The 23,183-nt window shown below is 45.7% G+C and overlaps 1 protein-coding gene across 1 annotated transcript in view; it reads left to right on the top strand.

Moving 5' to 3' along the window:
* Window positions 1-4,735: 4,735 nt before the first annotated feature.
* Window positions 4,736-23,183, top strand: part of SHROOM4 (shroom family member 4) — a 223,845-nt gene continuing 205,397 nt past the window's right edge. Inside the window, exon 1 of the mRNA XM_021678717.1 lies at window positions 4,736-4,852. Coding sequence (XP_021534392.1) covers window positions 4,736-4,852 — 117 coding nt within the window. The remainder of the gene's footprint in view (window positions 4,853-23,183) is intronic.

Consider the following 23,183-nt stretch of genomic DNA (forward strand, 5'->3'; position numbering starts at 1 on the left):
TAATAAATGCTGTTGGAAAATTGGATATTCACATGCAAAAGAATGAAACTGGACCCCTATCTTACACCACCCACAAAAATGACCTCAAAATGGATGAAAGACTTAAATGTAAGACTTGAAGCCATAAAATTCCTAGAAGAAAACATAGGGGAAAATCTTCATGACATTGGTCTTGATAATGATTTCTTGGCTATGACACCAAAAGCATAGGCAAGAAAAGCAAAAGTAAACAATTCAGACTCCATCAAATAAAAAGCTTCTGCACAGCAAAACAAACAAACAAAAAGAACAAAATGATAAGCAACCTACAGAATGAGAGAAAACATTTGCAAACCATATATCTCATGAGGGCTTAATATCCAAAATATATAAGGAACTTCTGCAACTCAATAGCAAAAAAAAGAAAAAAAAACCCAAAAATCAAAAAAACAAACAACTTGACTAAAAAATGGGCAAAGGATTTGAATAGATATTTATCCAAAGAACACATACAAATATCCAACAGGTATATGAAAAGATGTTCAATATCACTAATCATCAGGGAAACACAATGCATATCACATCACACCTGTTAGGATGGCCACTGTTGAAAAAAAAAGAAATCTATATCAACAAGTGTTGGTGAAGAAGTGGAGAAATTGTAATCTTTGTGTACTATTGGTGCGAATGTAAAAATGGGGTAGCCACTGTGGAAAACAGTATGAAGTTTCTTGAAAAAATGAATAATAGAACTAGCAAATGAGCCAGCAATCCCACATGTGGGTATTTATCCAAAAGAATTTAAGACAGGATCTTGAGATATTTGCACTCCCGTGTTCACTGAATCATTATTCACAATAGCCAAAAGGTGGAAACAATCTAAACGCCCACTGACTGATAAATGGCTAAAGAAAATGTGTTACGTGCATACAATAGAATGTTATTCGGCCTTTTAAAGGAAAGGAAATATTGTCATAAACTACAACATGGATGAACCTTGAGAACATTAGACTAAGTGAAATAAGCTAGTCACAAAAGGACAAATACTGTGTGATTCCATTTATATGAGTTATCTAAAGTAGTCACCAAATTCACAGAAGTAGAAAGTAGAATGGTGGTTGCCAGGGGCTGGGGAGAGGTGGAAATGGGTGTTGCTGTTCAATGGGTATAAAGTTTTAGTCATGCAAGATGAAAATGTTCTAGAGATTCACCGTACAACATTGTGCATATACTTAACAATACCATACTGTATACTTAAAAATTTGTTAAGAGGAAAAATAAATAAATAAAAATTTGTTAAGAGGGTAGATTTCATATTATGGTTTTTTTTTTACCACAATAAAAAATCTTATATTTTATTAGAGCAAGGATTCTGAAGCTATGGTCTGTAAGTCTCAGCCCAAATTGAGTATAACATTGCATGATGATGTGTAGCTCTCTAGGGGAGGGAATGCATAGATTTCACTAGAAGCTCAAAAGAATCCTTAATTTAGAAAGGATTTAGAGGCACTGCTATGAGGGAAATTGTATTCAAATTCGAGTTTACAAAAGATGGAGCTAAGGAAGTTTTTAAAAAAAGAAGTTCAGGGAAGGACTGCTATTTTAGTCTTCTTCCTTCCAAAAAGATAAACTGGTCAATAGATTTCTAATGAAGAAAAGACTTGTGAGGATTTTTTTTAATGAGGTGGAAGTAAACAGCCTGTTTTTAATTTCTCTCCCTGTTTCTGCTGATTGGCCTTTTGCCCACCTCCTCTGTCTGTTCCTTTTTAGATCCTTTGTGATCCTTCTTGACTTTTAAATATTAGCATAATCCAAGATTCCATTTAAATCCAGCTTTTTTTTATCATTGTGGTACCCCGGGTGAGATTATCCACTCCAAATGGCTTCAACTATAATCCAAATGTGTATTATCAATCACCACCCCTCTCTTATAATGCAGTTTCCTATTTTTACCTGCCTACTGGACTTTCCACCTTATTTTTCCACAGGCAATTTAACATACTTTAGAGTGCATTCATTATCTGTCGGTCGGACACACCATGTGCGCACAAGCGCCCACACACAGAGAAACATTCCTGGATTCTTCTCCATTGCATTATTTTCACTTGGTTCATCTCCACCATCAAGCCTTTGTTTGCACATATGCTCTTTTTAGCACCCTTGCCAGGAAGTAGTCATAGAATTTGCCAACTGTAGAGAAACTTAAGAAATCAAGTAGCTTAATCCCTTCAATTTACAGAGAGGGGGTATGATCTTTTTAATATCACACAGCAATTTAACAGCAGAACCAGCTTAGAATCTAGGCATCTCAAGTTCTACCCAGTACCTTTTCCACTACATAATCATGCCCCCACTAACTGGAAGGAAGAATAAGATCCCTGCTACTAGCAGTAATTTTTATCAGTAAAGAAGTGACCTTATCTGGCCATCTGATGTTCAAAATGTCTACTTAGGAGCTGTTTGCACCAGGGGCTAGGTAATTTATGTTCTTCTGCAGTAATGATACAAAGGATAAACTGAAGAGTGCAAGAAGACATGGTGTTTTCATATGCATTATTTTATTTTAGGCTTCAACAGGCCTGGAAGGTAGGTAGGTCAGGGCTTACTAGCTGAAGTTTACAAATGAAGAAAATAAGACCAAAAACAGTTCAGTGATTTGCCCAAGGTCACCTATTTGGTTATTGACAAGGCCAGGGCTCACATGTGTGTCTCCTGCTTCCAAACTTCTTCCTCTAGTCTAGACACATAATTCTAGTAGACCTTGAGTGATGACTACATATCCTGTGAACTGAACTTTGCAGATTTCAATATGTTGAGACTGAAGCATGCTGAGTTCCACCAAGCAATAATCATGAAGATCAGAGTCTTAGCACAAAAAGAAGAAAAAAATCAGTTTCAGTTCAGTTTCAAATGAATGTCACAGGTTGACACACAATTGAGAGTCAAGAAATTGAGGTGCCATTTTCTCAAGTTTTCTGCTTTCTAGGAGGGGAAACACAAAACAGTGAACATGATCGAAATGGTTTTTGTAGGTCTAGAAGTCTAAAAGATTAAGGTGGTTTCCTCAGTGAATCATCTCTAAGGACTTTTAAAAAGGGAGGCTATAAACAGCCAAATTGCAGTTTTATTAAAGAAAAGTCAGGTCAGCATCATATAATGCAGGCAGTTTAGAAGGTTGAGAAGAAAGGATTGGGGGAGGGAGGGAGGTCTGTGAGAGACGTTTCACTGGCCCTGCTGCAGTATACAGCAGGCAAGGGGAAGAGTCAGTGACAGGTGAGGGAGCGGAAGCAGAGAGTGGAAACCTTGTCTGCAGAAAGCTGACTGTGGAAGGCAGGGAGCCATAGTGTGTTCCTTGGTGATGAGGAACAAGCTCCACAAGAAGAGGGCAAGAGACTGAACAGACAAGAGGCGGTGGAAGGTCCTCTTGAGTCACAACGGAGTTGTCAAAACTTCCCCTGCTAGTGGGAGGCCCTTTAAAAAAAAACTTACTGCCTGCATGTGGCTCTAGAGACAATACCTCAGGGAGGGTAGGTAACTTGTCTAGGTCAAGACTGAGAAATCAGCATAAGATTTAATAAGAGATTCACTTTTCGAGACTATTACTGTGGGTGTTTGCGCGCGCGCGCGCGCGTGTGTGTGTGTTTGGTCTGGTCCAAAAGCCCGGCTCAAAAACTACAGCCTCGAGCATGAACGGATGAGCAGAAATGTTCTGGACCCTTGTCTAAAAGTGGATTCTTCCAAAAGGCACAACATTGTTAATTGGCCAGTTTATCAATGGATGCTCTTTTCTGTAGGTTTGTTTAGGAGTGGAAACACTACTACTAGTCTGCTAGCAGTTTGCTGATTCCTGGCTTGGTCATCTCAGTGGGGCAAGTGCAAGGCCGTGCCAGGAACTCCAGATGACTGGAACATACACAAGCACAGTGCTACCCACAGACGCCAGCGCTGCGCCAGGGTGCGGCTAAACCCGGGCAGGGGGCATCCTCAAAGTGCTTCTTTATTTAAACTATGCTCCGGGGCAATGTTTCATAATGACCCCACACACCTAGTGCATACACACAGAGCAGCCTACACACACAGCCCCACTGTGTTCGCTGGCCTGCTTTGCTTTACTTTCCATCCCTCTAGGCAAGGTCCACAAATTAGCAGCCTTGTAACCCTCCCAGGACCCGGTTTTGGGACCTTCAGAAGAAAAAGGCAGTCAGAGAAACATGAACGCGCTAATCGGAAAGCCAGCGTTTCAGCCCACTCGGCCACGCGGGCTATCCACACTAACGACTTTCACCTCCCCTCGCCTCGGCTGGCTGGAGGGGCGGGGAACACGGCCGTAAGGAGGAGGACCAAAGCGGGGGGGGAGCAGCCTGAATGAAACAATGTAACAATTGATGTGAGGCCTTGCCTCGAGCCCGCTCCCCAGCGATCCTATAGGCGAGGTCCCACTCACTGCCCCTCCTCATTGTTCCGTTTTCTTGTCCATTACGCGCTATCCCTCCGCCTCTCCTTCTTTCTTTTCTCTCTCTCTCTCTTTTTTTTTTTCCTTCTCCTTTCCCCCCCCTCTCTCCCCCTTTCTCCAGCTCCGTGTCATTTCCTCCTCGCGCTCGCCCGCTGCCCGAGCGTCTCCAGCCGGGAGAGTAGGCGGAGCAGGGCGGTGCGGGGTGGCGTAGCGCTGGAGGGCGATGGTGGCGGAGCTGCTGGGGGCGGAGGCAACGTAGCCCCCGCGGAAAAGGAGCCCCGCGGCGCCTGAGCCGAGCCGAGGATGGAGAACCGGCCTGGGTCCTTCCAGTACGTCCCTGTGCAGCTGCAAGGGGGGGCGCCCTGGGGCTTCACCCTTAAGGGGGGTCTGGAACACTGCGAACCGCTCACGGTGTCTAAGGTAAGAACTGGAGCCTCTGTCCCAGCGGTGCCCGACTTTGAATGGGCAAGCGGGTGCGCAGGCTTGCCGCGGGACGCGGCCCTCTGACCGACTTTGAAACTTGGTCCGGGCTGGGGTTGAAAGCCCTCCTGTGGAGCATTAGCGGAACGGAGGGGTCTTGCCACCAGCGCGGGCGCAGACACCCATGACGGGTGGCGGGAGCACGGGATGGGAGCATTGCTGGCCCGGGGCTAAGAGCCCTGCGCGCACACACTCGGGAGGCTCTGGGGGGCAGTTTTTTGCTCCCCCACGTCGGGGCGGCTGCGCCCCTCAGCTTGAGCTGGAGGAAGTGGTGGCTGTTGGGGGTTTCTCCTTGGAAGTTCCCGCGCCCCTGCGGGACAGACAGCGCCGCTTGGCAGCTCTCTTAGCAGCGTTGGCCCCTCCGCCGAGCAGCGGGTCGTGCCGCCGGGGCAGGTTGCAGGGCGAGGGTCTGGTGTGGGAACGGAGATGAGGCACTGGTGGCTTTCGTCAGCCTCACTTCCCACGGCCGGACGCGCGCACATCCATTCAGCTGGCGAGGCGTTGCTCCTGCCAGTTCGGCTCGGCCTTTCCCTCCCTCCGGAGTCCTGCCCCAGCGCCGGCGAGATTTCCTGCACGTTGAGAAGTGTGGAGGAAACTTTTGCGCCATGGAGCGCAGCTGTGCTGGAGCTGCCGCTGCTGCCGCCAGGGTTTGTTTGTTTTAGGAGGCTGTGATCTGCTGGAAGCCAAGTTGCCGCCGAGGACAGGGGAGAGGAGCTCTCCTGAGTGCTCCAGAACCCCCCAAACGAGCCGTCCCCCAGTAGGGGTGAGGGGGTGTGGGGGCCGCGGGGGCTGTTACCGGGAAGAGAGATTTGTAGGGCCAATCACCTTGAGGCGCCAGATTGCCAAGGGAAGGAACTTCACGAACTTCATCCCGTTTTGTTTTTTTGTTTTTGTTTCTCTTAAATGCTCAAATCTGAAAAGCTCTTCTCCTTCCAACCCACTCAAATAGCAGTTGAGGTTGTAGATGTGGGTTTGGGCTAGAGATAGAAAGATGTGGCTTCTCGGCAGGGAACAAATGTCACTATTTTTTTGGCTTTGTAAGGGAGGTCACGTCTCAGCAGGGGGTGGCCAATGCCCTGCCACCCCCCCCCCCAACCTGTGCTCATTTCCCCCTTGCATTGGACGTGCTGGGTAACTTGTAGTGGAGAGGTCCTTCAGGCCTTGGGGCCCACACTCTTAGCCACCGTGGGGTATTGACATGGGGTGTACCAATCAGCTTGAGCAGTCTCAGGTACCTGAGGCAAAACTTTGAGGAGCTGTCGGGGAAACCTGGGATCTTTGGCCTCCCCAAACGCCAATAACCAGCCCATATCTCCATCCGGCTCTCTCTTCCCCACACTGGTCATGTATTCCGAACCAGCCTGAGATGCCTTTGTCACCCACTGTCACATCCCCTCTTAAAGCACTCTCCCTCCAATATTCTATGGAGGGAGTTAATAAGCTTTTTTCAAAAAACCAAAGAAAACAAGAACACTCTCAAGCAACTATTTTGGGGAGGGGAATCCTGACCTTCAGGAATTTCTTCTAATCAGACTCCTCTCTTCCCTCTTTCCACCAAGGTCAGAATGGGCTATGCACCCCCCAGTAGTCTGGCAGTTCCTCCCTTTCTTTTTCTCCTTACACCACCCACAGAATTTCCACAGTTTGCCCAGACAACCTATCTTGGAGAGGTCATTTTTCACCTCTGCCCAGGGCTGAACCATCCTGAGAAGCGCCCCAGAGAGTGCTTACTGCTATGGCCCTGGATTGTTTTGTGAGCCAGTGCTGAGCATAGCAGGGGGTGTTACTAAGTATGGGGCAGCCAGCAATTTGTGGTCTGGCTGGGGGATTATTTGAGGGTAGATGAGGGTTTCCCTGGCCAAGCTGTTGAGGAAGTGACTCGTGTGTTGAGAGGCAGGGTGCCTTTTAATGATTCCCTTTCCGCTGAACATACAGTTGACCCCTATTATAGGAAAACTCATTATTACACACATTTGGGTATGCAGGGGTAAAATCATTTATCCTATCCCTCCCAACTAGCCTGGCACCTTACAGTAAAAGCCAGTTGTATATAACCTGGTTAGCCCCAACATTATATAAAGGGGCCATAGTATTTTTTTTTTTTTAAGTGCACTGATTGCCTGTGTTTTTTTTTTCTTGCCAAGACATGCTGTGGCATAGTTCATTAGTCCCCTTTTCATTTTTCTAACTTAGTTTTGTTTCCCCTTATGCTTCAGAACAGTACAGTTTTCTTCTCAAAAATAACCTCAGTCCGCACACATTGGTGCGGATGGGATGGAAGGCCGTAGAAAGAGAATTGTATTGGCAGATGGGAACCTTGGGTTCTAGTCCTTGCTCTGCCGCTCGTTAGCTTTGGGATCCTGAGTGCATCACTTACCCTCCCTGGGCTTAGGTGTCCCCATGTCTATAAGGAGGTTCGAGTGGGGGGTCTTTAAATAAGACTATGACAACCCAGTTGGCAATCTTTTATGCTAGCTCTGGCCCTTTCCTCCTCCCAAGGGTTGTGGACTGAAGAAGGTGAGGCTTTGTTCCACTTGTGTACAGTGTTACTGTGTATACGGTGTTTCCATATCCCTTATTTCATTAGCCTCTTCCAGCCACCCTGTGAGGCAGTCAGGGAAGGTTGTGGAGAAGTGGATGGAAAACCTGAGGCCGCCATGCGCTGAGTGGCTTGTCTAGGTCTGCCACACAGTGAGTCAGTGGGAGGCTCCAAGTCTATCCTATTTTCTACTACTTGGAGAGTTTCTTGATTCTTCTGGTAGTGCTGCCGTTTGTGAAGGGGCATGGGGCAGGACCATTCAGGGGTATATCTAGTCTTGACAGCTCCCCCAGTGACTCTTCCCATGTCAGCCTGTGGTTCCACAGTAGGTGAGGAACTGGGTTGTGGACACTCCTTGCTGAAGTCTGGGCTCAGGGGTAGGAGAGGACTGTTTTAGTGCCTCCAAATCACTGTGATGATCTCAGGTCAGGCAGAGAGAGAGGTAAGGTGCAAGAACCATGGTGGGAAATGCTGGAGAACCTCCTTTGGTGTCATGGAAAAAAAACCAGTTGGGGTCTGGTGTGGCATACATGCTTGGAGATAGCTTGTGGAGACATCTCGGGAGTGGAGGGATTTGAGAAAGGGTGATTAGTGGGAAAAGATCACCTAGAGTGTGAAAGGCCACCTCATATTTGTCATGGGAGAACCTTTGGACCAGGAAACGATCAGGTTGGGAAATGGTCGATGCCTACTGGCTCCTGTGATTTCCTTGAATGTGGGGAATTCAATTGCCCAAGTTTTAGGAGACTGGTGTAGTCTTTTCACAATTCAGTGAGAAAGAAAGAGGAAATGTTTGAAAAAAAATAAACCTGCTATTGATTATCCCAAGTGTTAAGGGATGGCTTATGATTTCCCTATGCATTGTGATGTTTCCAAAGAAACATAACCCACAAGGGACTTGGGCCCATGACCTTGGTGTTATTAATTCCTTTGGTTAGCGTCTTATACTACCTCATTGGCCCAGGAGGCCTGTTTGGATAAAGTGGAGATTCTCTTCTAATCATATTTATCTGGTTTGCTACCTAGGGGTCCCCCTCTGCAGTGTAGACAGTCATCCATGAAGTTGGCTCCCTGTACTGGAAAAGATCTTCTATGGGGATGGGTGACCTTTCCAAGGTTCTGGCAGCAATGATTCTGCATCAAAGAGGAATTCTCAGAGGCCTTAGAGATTCAAATTGTATCCTCTTGTGGCACGTGTGTGTGTGTGTGTGTGTGTTAGATAGAGAGACAGACATATGGACAGACCGACAGAGATAAGAGTTATTGACCTGTAGCGTGAGGTTCCTATACTGATTGTGAGTCTTTGGAAATGTGTCCTGAGGTTGGCTGAGGGTGGGGAAAAGAAGGGGTGGAGACCACTGGGGATGCAGGAGAGGAGAAAAATTGGGGCGGAGAAGACAGGCTTATCCTACATATTTGCCCTATTCCTGGCCCATTTTTCGTGGCAGTCTCCATCAGGCACAGTGAAGCAAGTGGGGGCTAGTTACTGCCCTGGAACAAAGTAGGGTGGGGAGGGGGAGTAGCTTGGAGGAGAAGGAAATTTCACCTCTTCCACTGACTGTGCATTGCTGTTGCTATATCATTTTACCCTCTCTAGACCCAAATGTCTATTTGCTACATGGGGGTGGGCATACCTGTCCCATCTTCATTATCAAAGATGATGTGAGAATGAACTGGGAAAACTCTCATACTGTTTGCCATCTTTAGCCTAGGAAGATGGCAGGACATGCTCTTTAAGTTGTTTTTAGCTCCCTCCCCACCGCACCCCCCCATCCCCACCATGACCTTATTTCTAGAGGAAGCACACAAAGAGGCAGTTGAGATTTCAAGAGGACGTGGGTTAAGTCAGATTGAGGCTGTCTTGTGGCTGGCAGTAAATTTGGCTGCGAGTTTGAGTTCTTGCTGGAATATGAGAGCCAGCAGTTCCTATGAAGGCTTCATAGTTGTGTTACGGGCTGGGCCCACCCTAGACCAGAGCTTGACATTCACAAAGGGACCTTCATGGGGCGTGCTTCTTGGGAGCTTAGTCCAGCCTGGGTACGTACATGAATCCCCTCCTCATCTGCCTCTAGAATCAGCAAAGGTATCGAGGGCCTCAGTCCCCCAACTCTCCCAGAGAGTAGAAGGCATTTGGAGACCTGGAGTAGGAATCCATCCAGAAAGCCACAAAGAAGGTTGGAGTGAGGTAGGAGCAAGAAGGGCAGGTTGTATGTCTGGTAACTCTTGGCTGAGCTTTGGGTACACACTATTTCGGGGCCTTCTGGGCTGTCATAATACACCTGGTACCCTATTGAGATCCACACATGTGCTCCCTAAAGTGAAAAAGGCCAAGCCTATTAGAGGATTTTCCCCTCTCCAAAACCTCAGACAAAGAAAATAATTCAACTCCAGCTGGAAGACACTTGAGCGTTGTCCCTTTAAAAAAAAAAAATGAAAATGATTTCCCCTTTTGCTCTCCCCAACCCCCTCCCAGGAATTTCTTTTTTTAAGAGGAAAGAGAGACTCGGGCTTGAGATTGGAGTTTATGGAGTGATTTATCTAGAGGGAACATCACAGTTTTTGTAGTTAGGCTTCTTCAGAACCAGGGGGGAAAAAGATGCTGACCCATCTGAGGAAAGTGAATCACTTCCCCACTCCCATCAGGCACCAAAGGACAGCCTTGACTCAGGGCTGCTACTCTAATGCTGTTCTTGGAGGAGGCCTAGAATCACAGATTCTCAGAGTCAAGAGGGCCTTTTGGAGGTCACCTGGTCTTAATCTTAACCAGTCCATTTGCCTTCTATCTAGTAGCTCTGAGCTGGTTGCCCTGTGCTCATGTGGGGAGTTCACGCCCTTCCTAGCCAGTCCATTTCCTGGTTGGAAAGTTTTGACTGTAGACGACTTTTTCATATGTTGAATGGCAATCATCATCCCTCTACCTTCTATCCATGGGTCCTAGCCCTACCTTCTGGGACCACACAAAACAAGAATGCTTTCTCTTTGTCAGATCCAAAGACACAGACTATGCCCCCTCATCTCACTTTTCTAGGCTAAAGAGCCCTAGCAATTTCAGCTATTCCTTACTGGCATCTGAGCTCCAGCCTCCTCTCCTTTTTCCTCCTCCCACTCTGGATGCACTCTAGCCTGTCCCTGTTCCTCTTTAGTTATGGAGCCCGCAGCTGAATACAATAACTGAGAAGAGTCTGACCAAGGTTGAGTAGGACCCTTCTTTAAAAAAAAAAAAATACGGCTGAAGACCACTTTGGCTCTTTCTGTTATGTCCATGCCATACAAAGACCCTGTGTCAAGCAGAACCTTTTAGTGGGTGAGCTTTGCTGCTGCTAAGCCATACCTGCCAAAGGCCTCTCCATAGGCATCTGAGACAGCCATAGAATAGATTTGGGAGGGTCACATTTCATCTCTTACTGTTTCTTTAGAGTTGCCCTGGCCCTACGCCTAGCCCAGGCTAGTGTTGAGAGAAGTGTTTCTAAGGGAGATGAGAGAGAAGATATAAGCTCTGACCTCAAGGAACATACATGTTTATATAAAAAGTTACAGAGAAGGAAGTTGTGTAATAGAAGAAGGAAGTGGCGTTTAATGAAGAGTGTCCAAATCAGAACTTTAGAACATCAGATTTATTTTATTTTTTATCAGGTTTTGGCTTGGAATTTGTAGGAATAACCTCTCTGAGCTGAATTTTCTACTTCTGAGAAAAATCGGTATCTCCAAGATTGGAGATGCTGACTATGTGACATATAGTCTCCAACTTACAGAGCCCCTACATAGGAATTTAGTGGTCCGCATCACAACCCCCTGTCAGATATTCATCTCCCTGCATAGTGCCATGGGCATGGAGTGCAAAGCTCCTGCTGTTGCTGCCATCCCTGGGTTCTGAGGTCTTCTGTCTATAAGAGAAGAGTCATTTCTGCATGACACCTTGCACCCACAGCCTTGTCTCCGCAGGCCCCTCACATCCACCAGTTTGTCACCTAGGTTGGGCAAATATTTTTTCTTGCTCCTAAAGCCCTGATCCGGGACTATATTGGAATGGAGCTTAATCCTCATTATTATGGAAGGATGAGAGGCCTAGAGATGAGACAGTGGAAGGCTAGGACACATGTCTTTCTGACACAGTGTTTTTGATAGTAGCTAGGTTCACAGCAGTTCCAGAGAGGGCGATTTAAAGATTCTATTTGTCAGAGAGAGCACAAGCAGGGGGAGCGGCAGGCTGAGGGAGAAGCAGGCTCCCCACTGGGCAAGGAGCCCAGGACCCTGGGATCATGACCCGAGCCGAAGGCAGATGCCTAACCGACTGAGCCACCCAGGCGCCCCAGAGGGGCCTATTTAATCCATGGGGTATGACTGATGAAATTACAGAACCTAACCACCATTGATAATATTCTGCCTACAGGAAACTATCCAAAGCTCCAAGCTGTTTATTTACAAAAAGGATTCTTGGAGAACAATTTATTCATGAGCTAGGGGCAAGTGCTCTAGAATCTCTGTTACACAGACCTGGGTGGGTTTGAGGTTTCTACTACTATCAGCACCCAGTGTGTTCCTATTCCTGATGCTGGGACCAGATGCGTGTACACAGTGTATTTATGGTTCAACTTATCTCCGAAATTGAACCCCAGGCTTACCTGTTACCTTGCAACCAGCAATTGCTTACGTTGGTACCTAGATCACTTTCACTTAATTTCTGTGCAGCCAGTATTTTTGTCTCCTGGCGCTCTCCTGAAAAATTCCTTTCAGACGGACTTCAACTAAGTCACTAATGAATAAGTTGAGATCTTTCTTTTTCCTGGCTAAAGACTGTGTTCCAAGGACCAGGATGGGATAGAGGTTCATCTCCTTACGGCCCTTTGCCACATCCAGTGTAAACAGGCCAAGTGGAAAGATTGTCTTAGGAATTCGTTTTGCAAGGGTTGATCTGTTCTTCCTCACATCACCCTGGCATGTTTACTTGGGCACATAGCCATCCTGGTTGGGCACTAAAGTTGCAAAGATCAAGATGACTTGGTTTCTCCAAGTGACTAACCCCTCCCCTTTGACTTCACCTCCACTCCCTCCTCATTCAGCGTTAAGTCTATGACTATACTGGGTCACAGAGTGAGCACTGCCTAGTAGCAGCAGACACATTTTCCGGGCATCCAGGCTGCCCTTCTTTCCTGTCCAGTCTTTGCTTCCCATCCCCCACCCGTCAGCACCAGTTGCTTGAGGCCTACGTTTTGGACTGGCTCATTCAAGTGCCATTGCCTCTTTGTTCATTCATTGGCTGCTCTGCCCTCTGTCCAAAACCCAACTTTTTTTCTTCTTTGGTCACAGAGGGCCCTTCTAGTCTGCTGTACCAACTTTGTCCCTCTTGGCTCAGCCGTGCTTCCGGTGGGGCGGAGGCGGGGGGGGGGGGGGATGCTGGCTGGCGGCGCACGCGGGGGTAAGAGAAGCTCACAGAGTTAAGGTTGATAAAGTTTGAAGACACTCAGCAAATTGATAGCTGGATCAGAGGGATAGTTTCTCACCCTGTGTCTCTCTCTATCCTGTTTCAGTGGAGGACTGGCCATTTGTCGCCTTGCTGATACCCTTTTGTCCACTTGCAGAGTAATCTTGGCATGCTGCTTCACCTCTCTGTACCCTCCTGTTTCTTCTCAGACTCTCTGTGGGGCGAGCCTCTGCTTTATTGAAGGGTTGTGAAGGGCTCCAGGATCCTTGCCTGGTCTGGGCCGTGGAAGTGTGAAGGCCAACCGACAGCAGGCCGTTATTACTGTGTGCTGACGTTCTCCACACTACGGCTTCCTACCTTCCCAGAAGTGGCCGTTTCCTGGTATGTTCTCAGGGATGGCATGTGGCATGGTCTGTTAACTTTCACTCAGGTCTTTTAATGTTACATCTGTGAGGAATGCGAGAGGTGGGACTAATTTGACAAGATCAAGGGTTAAGCCCAGTGATGGACAGACCCTTTGTGGCGTCTTCTGGCCCCCACCCTAATGCCGCTCCGCAGATTCCCAGCTGTAGGCTAGGCTCTCGTCCTGAGCCTCTGGCAGGGAAGTTTTGAATGGTTCTCCTATACTGCCTTTCACGGTCCATCAGAAATTGATTTTTTCTTTTGGGGAGGGGGGTTGGGGGTGATATGAGGTAGACCTGGGAGTAAAGCTGGTTCAACTAGTTCTTCTGGAAAGGGGTTAGAGTCTCATGGCTGCAGCCCTGTCTTTGCTTCTGAGAAGATGACAAGCTAAAGCCTTGTCTTTGTTGAGCTGCCTTGCTGTTTTCCATTTCTTTTGGCTTGTGTTTGATGTAAGTAAAAGCTCCCGTGAAAACTTCTGCAGGTAGGCAGCTTTTGATGGCATCTTATCTGACTGAGGGTGAGTGATGACATCTTGGAGCCTCAGAGGTGAGTAACAAGGTCTTGATTCTCATGTTCTTTGGAGGGCTTGACTGAGAGTTTGGAGCTCTGTGTTAATTTGAGTTTGCAGTCAGGAAGTATCAAGACAACAGGCTGAAAAGTGGACCAGGCGAGGCCCTGGATACTCCACTGGCGTGCGTGTGCCTCCCTGGGTGGAGGCCGTGTAGTTTGGTTGGATCTCAACAACCTCTTGAACCCAAAGGGGAGTCAAGGCCTAGACATGGTGCACCAAAAGAGGTAATAGACCCGCTGTGTCACAAATCCTTCTGCTTCTAGGTGTTCTACATGTTTTCCCATTTAATTTTTGCAGTAACTCTTTGAGGTAGATACTGATGTCTCCATTGTGCAGATGAGGGGACTGAGGCTCGGGGAAGTGAAGTAATAGAGTCTAAGACACACCATAAGTGGAAAAGCTGACACTGAAATTCACTTCTGTCTGACTCCAAATCCCAGAGTCATTCCATGATACCATGTTTACATAGGTGAATGGATGAAAGAGAAAGAAAAAAGAACTGGATAAGAATATGAGGCTGGGGGGAGGTGTTGGGGGAAAGAAATGAAATAGAGAAATTAGAAATGAAAGAGAAAAATGAGCAGGGGTGGGGGAGAGAGGGAGAGAGAAAGGGAGGGAGAAAGAAATGAGAGAAATGTAATTTTGTGCAAAAACCAACAACATTACCAACACATGCCCCTCGGGGATCAGGGTGAAAGGCAGGATTCTGTTCTGTTTTGTTTTAAAGCTCAAATCAGGGGTAAGGGGTACGGGCTTGTATTCAGAAGGCCTGAAGTTCAGCCTTTGCTTTGCCACTCACTCAAGTTGTGTATCCTTGGGCAAGTCATTTCCCCATGTCTCACTTTCCTCTTTTGCAAAATGAAAATAATAAAACTCACATTTTTTTTCCAAGAGGGAGGGAGATGGATTTTATCCTTTATCTCTTACAAATACTAGATGCGTATGTGATTTAAGAAAGAAAAAGCATTCCACAGGTGTCTCTTATTAAACAAAAATTCTCCTAAGAGAATTTTGAACTTAAAAAGTGAATTGTATGCAGCTATGGAATCTTTGGGAAGATGCAAAGTGGCAGGACACCTTTAATGGGATGTCTTCTGCTGCCAGAAGTTGGAAGACCAGACATGATTTCTGGCTAATGTCTGAACAGCCAGCAATTTGAAAGTCTGTGCTAAACCTTGTTTGGCTCCTACCTAAGAGCTCTCAGCTAAGCCTCCAATCAATCAATCAGTCAATCAACCAACCAGTCAACACGTTATTTGTTGAGTACTTTGTAAAGTGCCTAGCTCTAAACGAGAGAATACAAGAGATAGCCACCGCAGAAGATCTGTCGCCTGGAAGGGACAGTATTGTTGAGGAGAGCCACTACTGCAAGCTCAGGAAACAAGAACCTTTAAGTGCCAAAACCATGGGGTAGGATCTAAGACCAACATTTATTCAGTGGAAAGAGATTTCACTGTGGGCTGATGTGGTCAGGGAGCTTTGTGGCAAAGGGAAGAAGAATTGGAGCTAGGCCTTGCGGGATAGAAAGGATTTAGGTAGGTTAGGGAGGAAGAAAGGCATTCATTCCAGTTAGTATACATGCTATGTGTCCTAAAGACACAGATAGGAGACTGAGGTCAGTTTGCTCACCCCACGGTGAACTAACAGCGTGAGCTCCCCAAGGACAGAGTGTGTGTTGTTTGTTCATTTATTCACCACCTGTTCACTCATTCATTAAATTTGAGTGTTTCTTCTAGGAACTGAGCTAGTCTTCCTATGGCCTATGAAACCAGCTCAGAGCTCCATAAAGGTCATTTGTATTTCTTTTCTAGGAAATACTTTCATGGTGCATACCCCGGGCCAGACAGTGGCTTTCCAATTTAACGCTTAGGAACTCTTATCAATACCATTCTACAGATGAGAAAACGGAGGCATAGAGAGGTTAGTTAACTTGCCCAATGTCATACTGTTTGTGTGGTGAGATAAATGAGTCAATGGAGATCTGCTGGACTGTTGCAGATTGGTGGAATGTAAAGGTGAATGGATTCAAGCCAGTTATTCTGAAGAACCCAGAAAACTGGGCTATAGAATAGATTCGGATTGGAAGTGTGTAGCCATTTTGTTGTTTTGGAGGATCAGAGTTAATGTATTAAAGGTAAAGCACCTGGCAGAGGACCAGCCACCTAAGCGTTTGAATGAAGAAAGACCAAAACTGAACAATACAGAGGGACATTTCAAGGGAATCAGCCATCTTAGCGATGTGCTGTTGTTATACATTAGCAAGTTGCCAGAGGTTAGTGGTAATACACACCATTTGGATCTGAAGAAATGGAGAGGTGGGGGTTAGAGATGAATCCAGTATAACTAAGCTAGAAGTCTCAAATTGGTGATAGGGATTAGGAGGGCCATCCAATTTTTGTTCAGTTTTGGGTCTTCCAAGACCCAGGTGTCTGTAGGCCTAGCCAGTTAAGAAGTTCCATAGACAGTTTGGAAAAAAAAAAAAAAAAAAAAGAAAGAAAGGATTTGTTTATTTAAGGCCCCTGATCAGTTAAAACAGCAAATAGCTATTTTAGCAACGTAATGGTTAACATAGACAATTTACCAATCTGCTGATTGTTTTGGAAATTAGTTAATTGCCAGACAATCTCATGCTCCAACAGACATTGGAAGAGGCCTGCATTGTTATTTAATGGGCTTTTCTGGTCATAGCTTTGTCTTATCTCCTCCAATCTGTGGGATGCCTGGTCACCTGAGGTGTTACTGGCCGGACTTCCTCCTGTCTAACTTCGGACTTTCAAGTGATGGGAAAGTCCACAAATCAAACAAACAAAAAATAGAAGAAACTGTCAAAACGCCAAACTTCAGACATGAAGCTTGAAATGTTAAAAGGTTTGAGGCTGTTAAAAAACATCAGTTGACTTGCCAAGAGGTTTAAGGATTGTTTTCTCTATATGAAAAACAGAATGTGGAGACATAGTAAAGCAAACCTCAAACCTCTGGAGTTTCAAGTCTGTGTTGCATTTTTGTTGTTAGCAGTTTTATATTCTGCATAGTGTAATATTATTAACCTGTGAATATTATCATTCTTAATATTTCTACAGTAGTATTGGTCATTAGATGTGACCTTCGAAAAAGCATTGTTAAGCCTGCTGGTATGATTCGACTGCCTTCAGTTGTGTCCTTACCATACTCTCATCCTGATTCTTATGTTAAAATAAGGAAGACAGGGATGCCTGGGTGGCTCCGTTGGTTAAGCATCTGCCTTCAGCTTACATCATGATCCCAGGGTCCTGGGATCGAGTCTCACATCTTCTCCCTCTGCCTGCCGCTCCCCCTGCTTGTGTTCCCTCTCTCTCTCTCTCTGGCAAATAAATAAATAAAATCTTAAAAAAAAAAATAAGGAGGAAATGGAGTGTTGCTTCAAAAACTCATTTACTGCAAATCTGGTTAGAAAACGCCACTTTATTATTAAGAGACTTCTGCCAATTTAGAGTGATTATTTGACCCAAACCCTAGCCCTGAGGCCATGTATACTTTCGTGAAATTCTCAGGAAAGATTAATTTTGTGTGCATATGGGCCTGACCCATCCGTCTTCTGCCTCATCTTTCCCGAGATTTGCTTCCAAGATCCATTACTTTTGTGTAGTGCTACCCACTTTTCTGCATGGTGAAGAACTAAAAGTCAGAATGTTTCAAAGATGCTTGTGCTCCAGAACTTGGTCTGCTCCCTCTCGCCCTCCTTTCTTCCCTCCCTCCATGTAGACGGAACTCACTTCCTGCTAAGGGCCAGTGGGCACATGGGTTATTTTACCTAACTCTTCTGTCAAGGTGAAATAGCTTACAATTTATATTTGAAGTTGACTTGAGTATCTAGCTGCTGGGGGGTATTTTTGTGAAAAAGACTACTTGAGTGCCCTGGCTTTTACAAGAGCCAGCTTGCTTATGAGTTCTGGTAGGAAGAAGATACTCTCCCCCTTCTGGATGTAAAGGGTTAAATATGTAATTTTCATATTTTCCTGTGCCTTTGGCTGGAGAAATGTGCAGTGTTCTGAAACCTGCCCAGGCCCTGCACATACTGTATCTGCTTAAGGAGGGTTTTTGGCTCTTGGCCCTTCTCAGCTGCATTAGGGTTCAGGTTACATCCAGCCACTAATAAAAGCCAAAAGAATTAAGCATCAGGGAGAGTTAATTCCCACTGCTAAGACCCAGGTGGGGCCCTTCCACCTCCCATCCCGACTTCTAGGCTGGAGCCCTACTTTAGGGCTGAGCTCTAGTCTAAGCCTATAAGTGACAGTGATCTGGAACAGGCCCCAGAAAAGCACTTGACAATCAGGTTTTGCCCTATGTTGGCAGTTCTCTCCTGCCCCCCTCTCTCTCTCTCCCTCTCTCCCTCTCTCCCTGCCCCCTCTTTTCTGGTGGGATCGTATACGAGACCAGTGACCCTGGGGAGCCAAGCCACCCAATGCTATTACAGACATGGAAATGATGTATCATAGTTCCTTTCTTCTAAGCTGGAAGACTTGGATGGATGAAGCTTTGACTTTTTACTTCTACTCCAGTCCCTGACCCAACTTCAGTACAACATTAGGAGTCTCATTCAGAATAAGAAATGCCATTCATATCTCACCCAACTTAGATGCATAGTAATGAGCTCTGAATTAGTGAGCTCAGACAGAGGGCAGCTTTGAAGGAGGATCTTGCAAGAGCTGGGACAGGCAGGAAGAAGCCTCCTTCTGGAACAACTATACTAATGTAGTGGCCTCCCTAGTGGTTTCCCTCCTTTTGATCATTCCCCTCCCCCACTTAAAGTTATTTAATGGTTCCCTGCTACCTGTAAAATAGAGCCCAAACTACTTTAGCTTGGTGTATGGACCATTCTCCATCTGGCTCTAGTCTTACTTGTAGCATTCCTTCCAGGACCCAGGTTTTCAGGCAGGATAGTTTCCTCTCTGCCCCGCAAACACACTGGGGAAACTCTGGCCTCTAAATTCCCCATCCTGATGTTCCTCAAGTGCCTTGGCTTTTCTCTCCTCATCTCTGTCCCTTCCATTTGGGCCTAACCTTCAAGCCCTCGCTCTCAGCCGCAAGGGCATCGTCTCAGTCTGCTCCTGATGGAAGTCATCTCGCCCTCTTTGGAATGCTGGAGCTCTGATTTTCCAGTAGAAACCTGTGGGTACCTTGGCTGCCTTGTGTCTGGCTTGCTGGACCAAAATCTTCTAGAGGACAAAGGTGGAATCTTCTGTATCTTCATCATCATCCTCAGCACAGAGCACAAAATAGTCTCTCCACAATGGTTTGCTGGAGGAGTCAATCACAAATTTTGTACTCAATAATTGGTCATTTTCCCCTTTCCACTTCCAATCCCAAATTCAAAAGAGGAGATGATTGCAAGAGCTGGATATACTAGCCAAGTTTTCTAGTCTTTTGGTGATACCTAGTGAACAGGGTGAGCCTTGAATGACACACACACACGTGTGTGTGTATGTGAGAGAGAGAGAGAGAGAGCTAAGGATGGGGGGAGCACAGAGAAGGAAATGGTAGTGCAGGTGGGAGTTGAGAAGGCTCCCTGATGCAACCTTGGATGAGAGGGACGATGACGGCAGTGGGGGCTGGGGGTGGTTACCTGCTTGTCTCCGAGCTGCCTGGAGTTTGGTTTGCAATAGCTGGGTTTCTTGCTGCTGCAGCTCTTGTGTGTGAACCGTGCTCCTGAGGCTTGCCTGAGAGGCCTGCTGGCTGATGATCACAGCATTATCCTTGCTGTTGGGCAGTGCTGTTTTGCTGTGTGCTTGGGGAAGGCCGAGTGTGAGTCTTCCGTCTGTCTCAAGGGTTTCACTGCTTCAGCCCAAAGGAGGGAGATTCACGTGAACAAACTGTGTGTGTGTGTTTCCACTTTGGCTGAAGCAAGCCCGAACGTGTTCTGTCTGACTAGCCTTGGATGTGAGTCATCGTCTGGTGTTTATACCCAGTGCCTTAAGTGTCCTCACTATTTGACCATGACATTCCTTTTCTCACTATTTTATTCAAAGCTGAAAATGTTGAAAAGGGCCCAGAAGAACCATCTCTGTTCTCCTTCCTAATGGGGTCTAATCTAATTGGTGGCTGTCTCTGTGGAAGTCCATTAGGTCATGTCAGGGCGCTAAAGGGAACAGACTGAAGCTCATAGTGGCAGTACTGTGACAGTTGAAAAGACACACTGTGGGGCCTTCTCTTGGTTCATTCCCGCCCAAACTACTGCTGCAGAGTTTGAATCACTGGAGCCAACTTTAGGAACAGTGCTCAAGGGGACCCCAGGAAGTGTTTGTCCTTATCAGGATCACATAGTAAGCCTGAAAGGAATACACCCAGTCTGAGAAAGTCTGAGAGGTGATGATTCAGCCTTCAAAGGCATTGGTGGAAGAAGCAGAGAACGGTAGCTCACTCCTTACTGCTCTTTCTGTTAACGTCCTTCCGAAGCTGAAAGTTTTGTTTTGGAAGCATGCTCCTAGAATGTGGGAATGGTAAGGCCCATCAGGGGCACTGTTGTTATCAAAGGGACAGAGCTTCAGAGAGGAAGGACATGACTGCTAGTATGGTCATTTGGAGGCCAGGCAGCCAGTAAATCATTTGAGAATGAATTAAAAGTTCAAAGGGCAGAAGGGAATTCTTTGGGAGACCTTATAGGTGCTTGAAAAATCAAAGGGATAGCTGATGTGCTTTTATTTACTTATTTATTTTTTGAGTGCTGGTTCGAAGGGACAAGGGAATGGCAGTGCGCAGTAGGAAATTGGCATTGCTGTTTTTGTGTGCTTAGGAGCCTCAACTCTGGGCTCGGACGATGAAAGTCACCAAAACTAAATGCCAATTATGTTCTGGGAGTTTTAGATGCATAATCTCTGATCTTTTCATCACTACTGTAAATTAGGTGATAGTATTCCTCTTTTACAGAAGACCAAAAAAAAAAAAAAAAAAAAAGGCTCAGAGGGGCCAAACAACATTCTCAAAGTAACAGCTCTACCTGACCCCAAATCCTAAGCTTGTCCCACTATACTTTGGAATTTTGTGTCAAAATCCTCTTTTTGTGCCTCTCATGTTTTCTTTTTTCTTTTAAAGATTTTCTTATTTATTATTTTTGAGAGAGAGAGAGGAGAGAGAGAACGCACAGGGAGGGAGGGGCAGAAGGAGAGGGAGAGAGAGAATCTCAAGCAGACTCTGTGCTGAGCACAGAGCCCAACACGGGGCTTGATCTCACAACCCCGAGATCATGACCTGAGCCGAAATCAAGAGTCAGACGCTCAACCAACTGAGCCACCCAGGCACCCCTCACATTCTCTTTCTTATACTAATATTAACTATTCCTTTGACCATGTTCTTTGTGCCACAGCATTAGAGAAAAGCCCGCTCATTCCCAAGCTTTCCTAGGAAGCTTGTTAAATACAGCTGACCCTTAAACAAAATGGGCTTGAATTATGTGGGACCACTTATACGAGGATTTTTTTCAATAAATATATATACACAGTACTGTAAATGTATTTTTCTCTTCCATATGATTTTCTTAATAACATTCTTTTCTCTAGCTTACTTTATTGTAAGAATACAATATATAATACACATAATATACACGATATATGTTCATTTACTGTTTATGTTATTGGAAGGCTTCCAGTCAACAGTAGGCTATTAGTAGTTAGTTTTGAGGGAGTCAAAAGTTATACACAGATTTTTGATCGTGCAGGGGTTCGGTGCCCCTAACCCTCATGTTGGATTAGACTCAGGATTGTATAATCTAATGTATGAGCTGTACTTAGTAGTGTCCTTATTCTAAGATGCAGAAATTGAAGCTGAGGGTTCAGTAACTTTCTAAAATTCATGGGACCAGTAGGTGGTAGAGCTGGTATTCAAAATTCAGTTTATCACATTTTATTATTTTTTAAAGATTTTATTTATTTGACAGAGAGAGCACAAGCAGGGGGAATGGCAGGCAGAGGAAGAGGGAGAAGCAGGTTCCCCCCTGAGCAGGGACCCCTGTGGGACTCAATCCCACGACCCTGAGATCATGACCTTAGCCGAAGGCAGATGCTTGACCAACTGAGCCACCCAGGCGCCCCTGGTTTATCACATATTAGAGTGCTTGTTCTTCCCAATGTCCCTGTTGACTCTTACCCTGGGATGGGGGGAAGTGATAAACAAAAAATCCAACTCGATCCTCTTGGCCCCTACAAAACCTACCTGTCTTAACCTGCCCTCATTGCCACCAAATTTTGTTAAGTGAGGAGTGGCCTGCCTTCCTGCTTGCCTTCCATCCTTTCCTCCTTCCTTCCTTCCCTCCTTCCCCTCTTCCTAACACAGTTTATTTGTTTAAGTTGTTATTTTGGGGATAGGTGATAAATGTTCATGGAACAAAATTACAATTATATAGGTGGGCAACCAGTTCTTAATCCCTAATTTCTCTTCCCGGAGGCAACCACTGTTACCAATTCCTCCTTTACCCTCCCATGCTTTATATATATATATAAGTGTGTAGCATATGTTTGTATACTTGCACACTCTGTTTCTGTTTCCTCACAGCCTGTGTATTCCTTGATCCTCTCCAATCTGGCTTCTATTCAGGTCTTCGCAAGGGCCAGATTTACTGGCCTTTTCATTGTTGTCATCCTCCTTGTTTTCTTTACACAACTGTTTTATATTTCAACTTGTGTGTTGAATAGATAACCTAGTCCTATGGTTCAAAAGCCAGTTAGTATGAAAAGGTAGACAGAGAATAGTGTCCTGCTCTTCGTTGTCCTTCATTGGCCCAGGATTCACCACCCCCTACTGTGCTTAGATTTTTTTTTTTAAATACATCTTTCCAGAGTCTCTCTATACACACACAAACAAATCTGGTATGGATTCTTTATCTTGCTTTTTACACATATTAAAGCAATCTTCTGCTCTTCTCTTTTACTTACGTATACTGGAGATCTTTCTTTGTCAGTATGTACAAGGCTGCTTCATTTTTTAACAGCGATATTATATTGATTTATTTAACCAATCTTTAGTATCGCTAGTCATTGTTTCCAAGGTACCATTCTGGCGTTATCCAAGCCCTGCGGCCAGCATGGCTTCTGTGGTGCTGAACTATCTTGTTTCTCTACCCTCTCTCACTGTTTCTCTGTTCTCCTTTGTGACTCAACTGCCTCTCCCATCCCCATCTTGTGGGCATCCCTCAAGGCTCAGAGAGCAGCCCCCTGCTTGCTCTCTTTACCTTTCTCCAGTCTCTCTCTCTCTCTGCCTCTCTCTCCTGTTTCCCTCAAGAAAGAACACTAATGAGATCTCATGACTCCCAAATCTCTCACCTTCACCTTTCCATCAGGGCTCTAGGCTCTTCAGTCGTCTGATGGAC

The sequence above is a fragment of the Neomonachus schauinslandi genome, chromosome X (genome assembly GCF_002201575.2).
Source record: "Neomonachus schauinslandi chromosome X, ASM220157v2, whole genome shotgun sequence".
In the NCBI taxonomy this organism is placed as follows: Eukaryota; Metazoa; Chordata; class Mammalia; order Carnivora; family Phocidae; genus Neomonachus; species Neomonachus schauinslandi.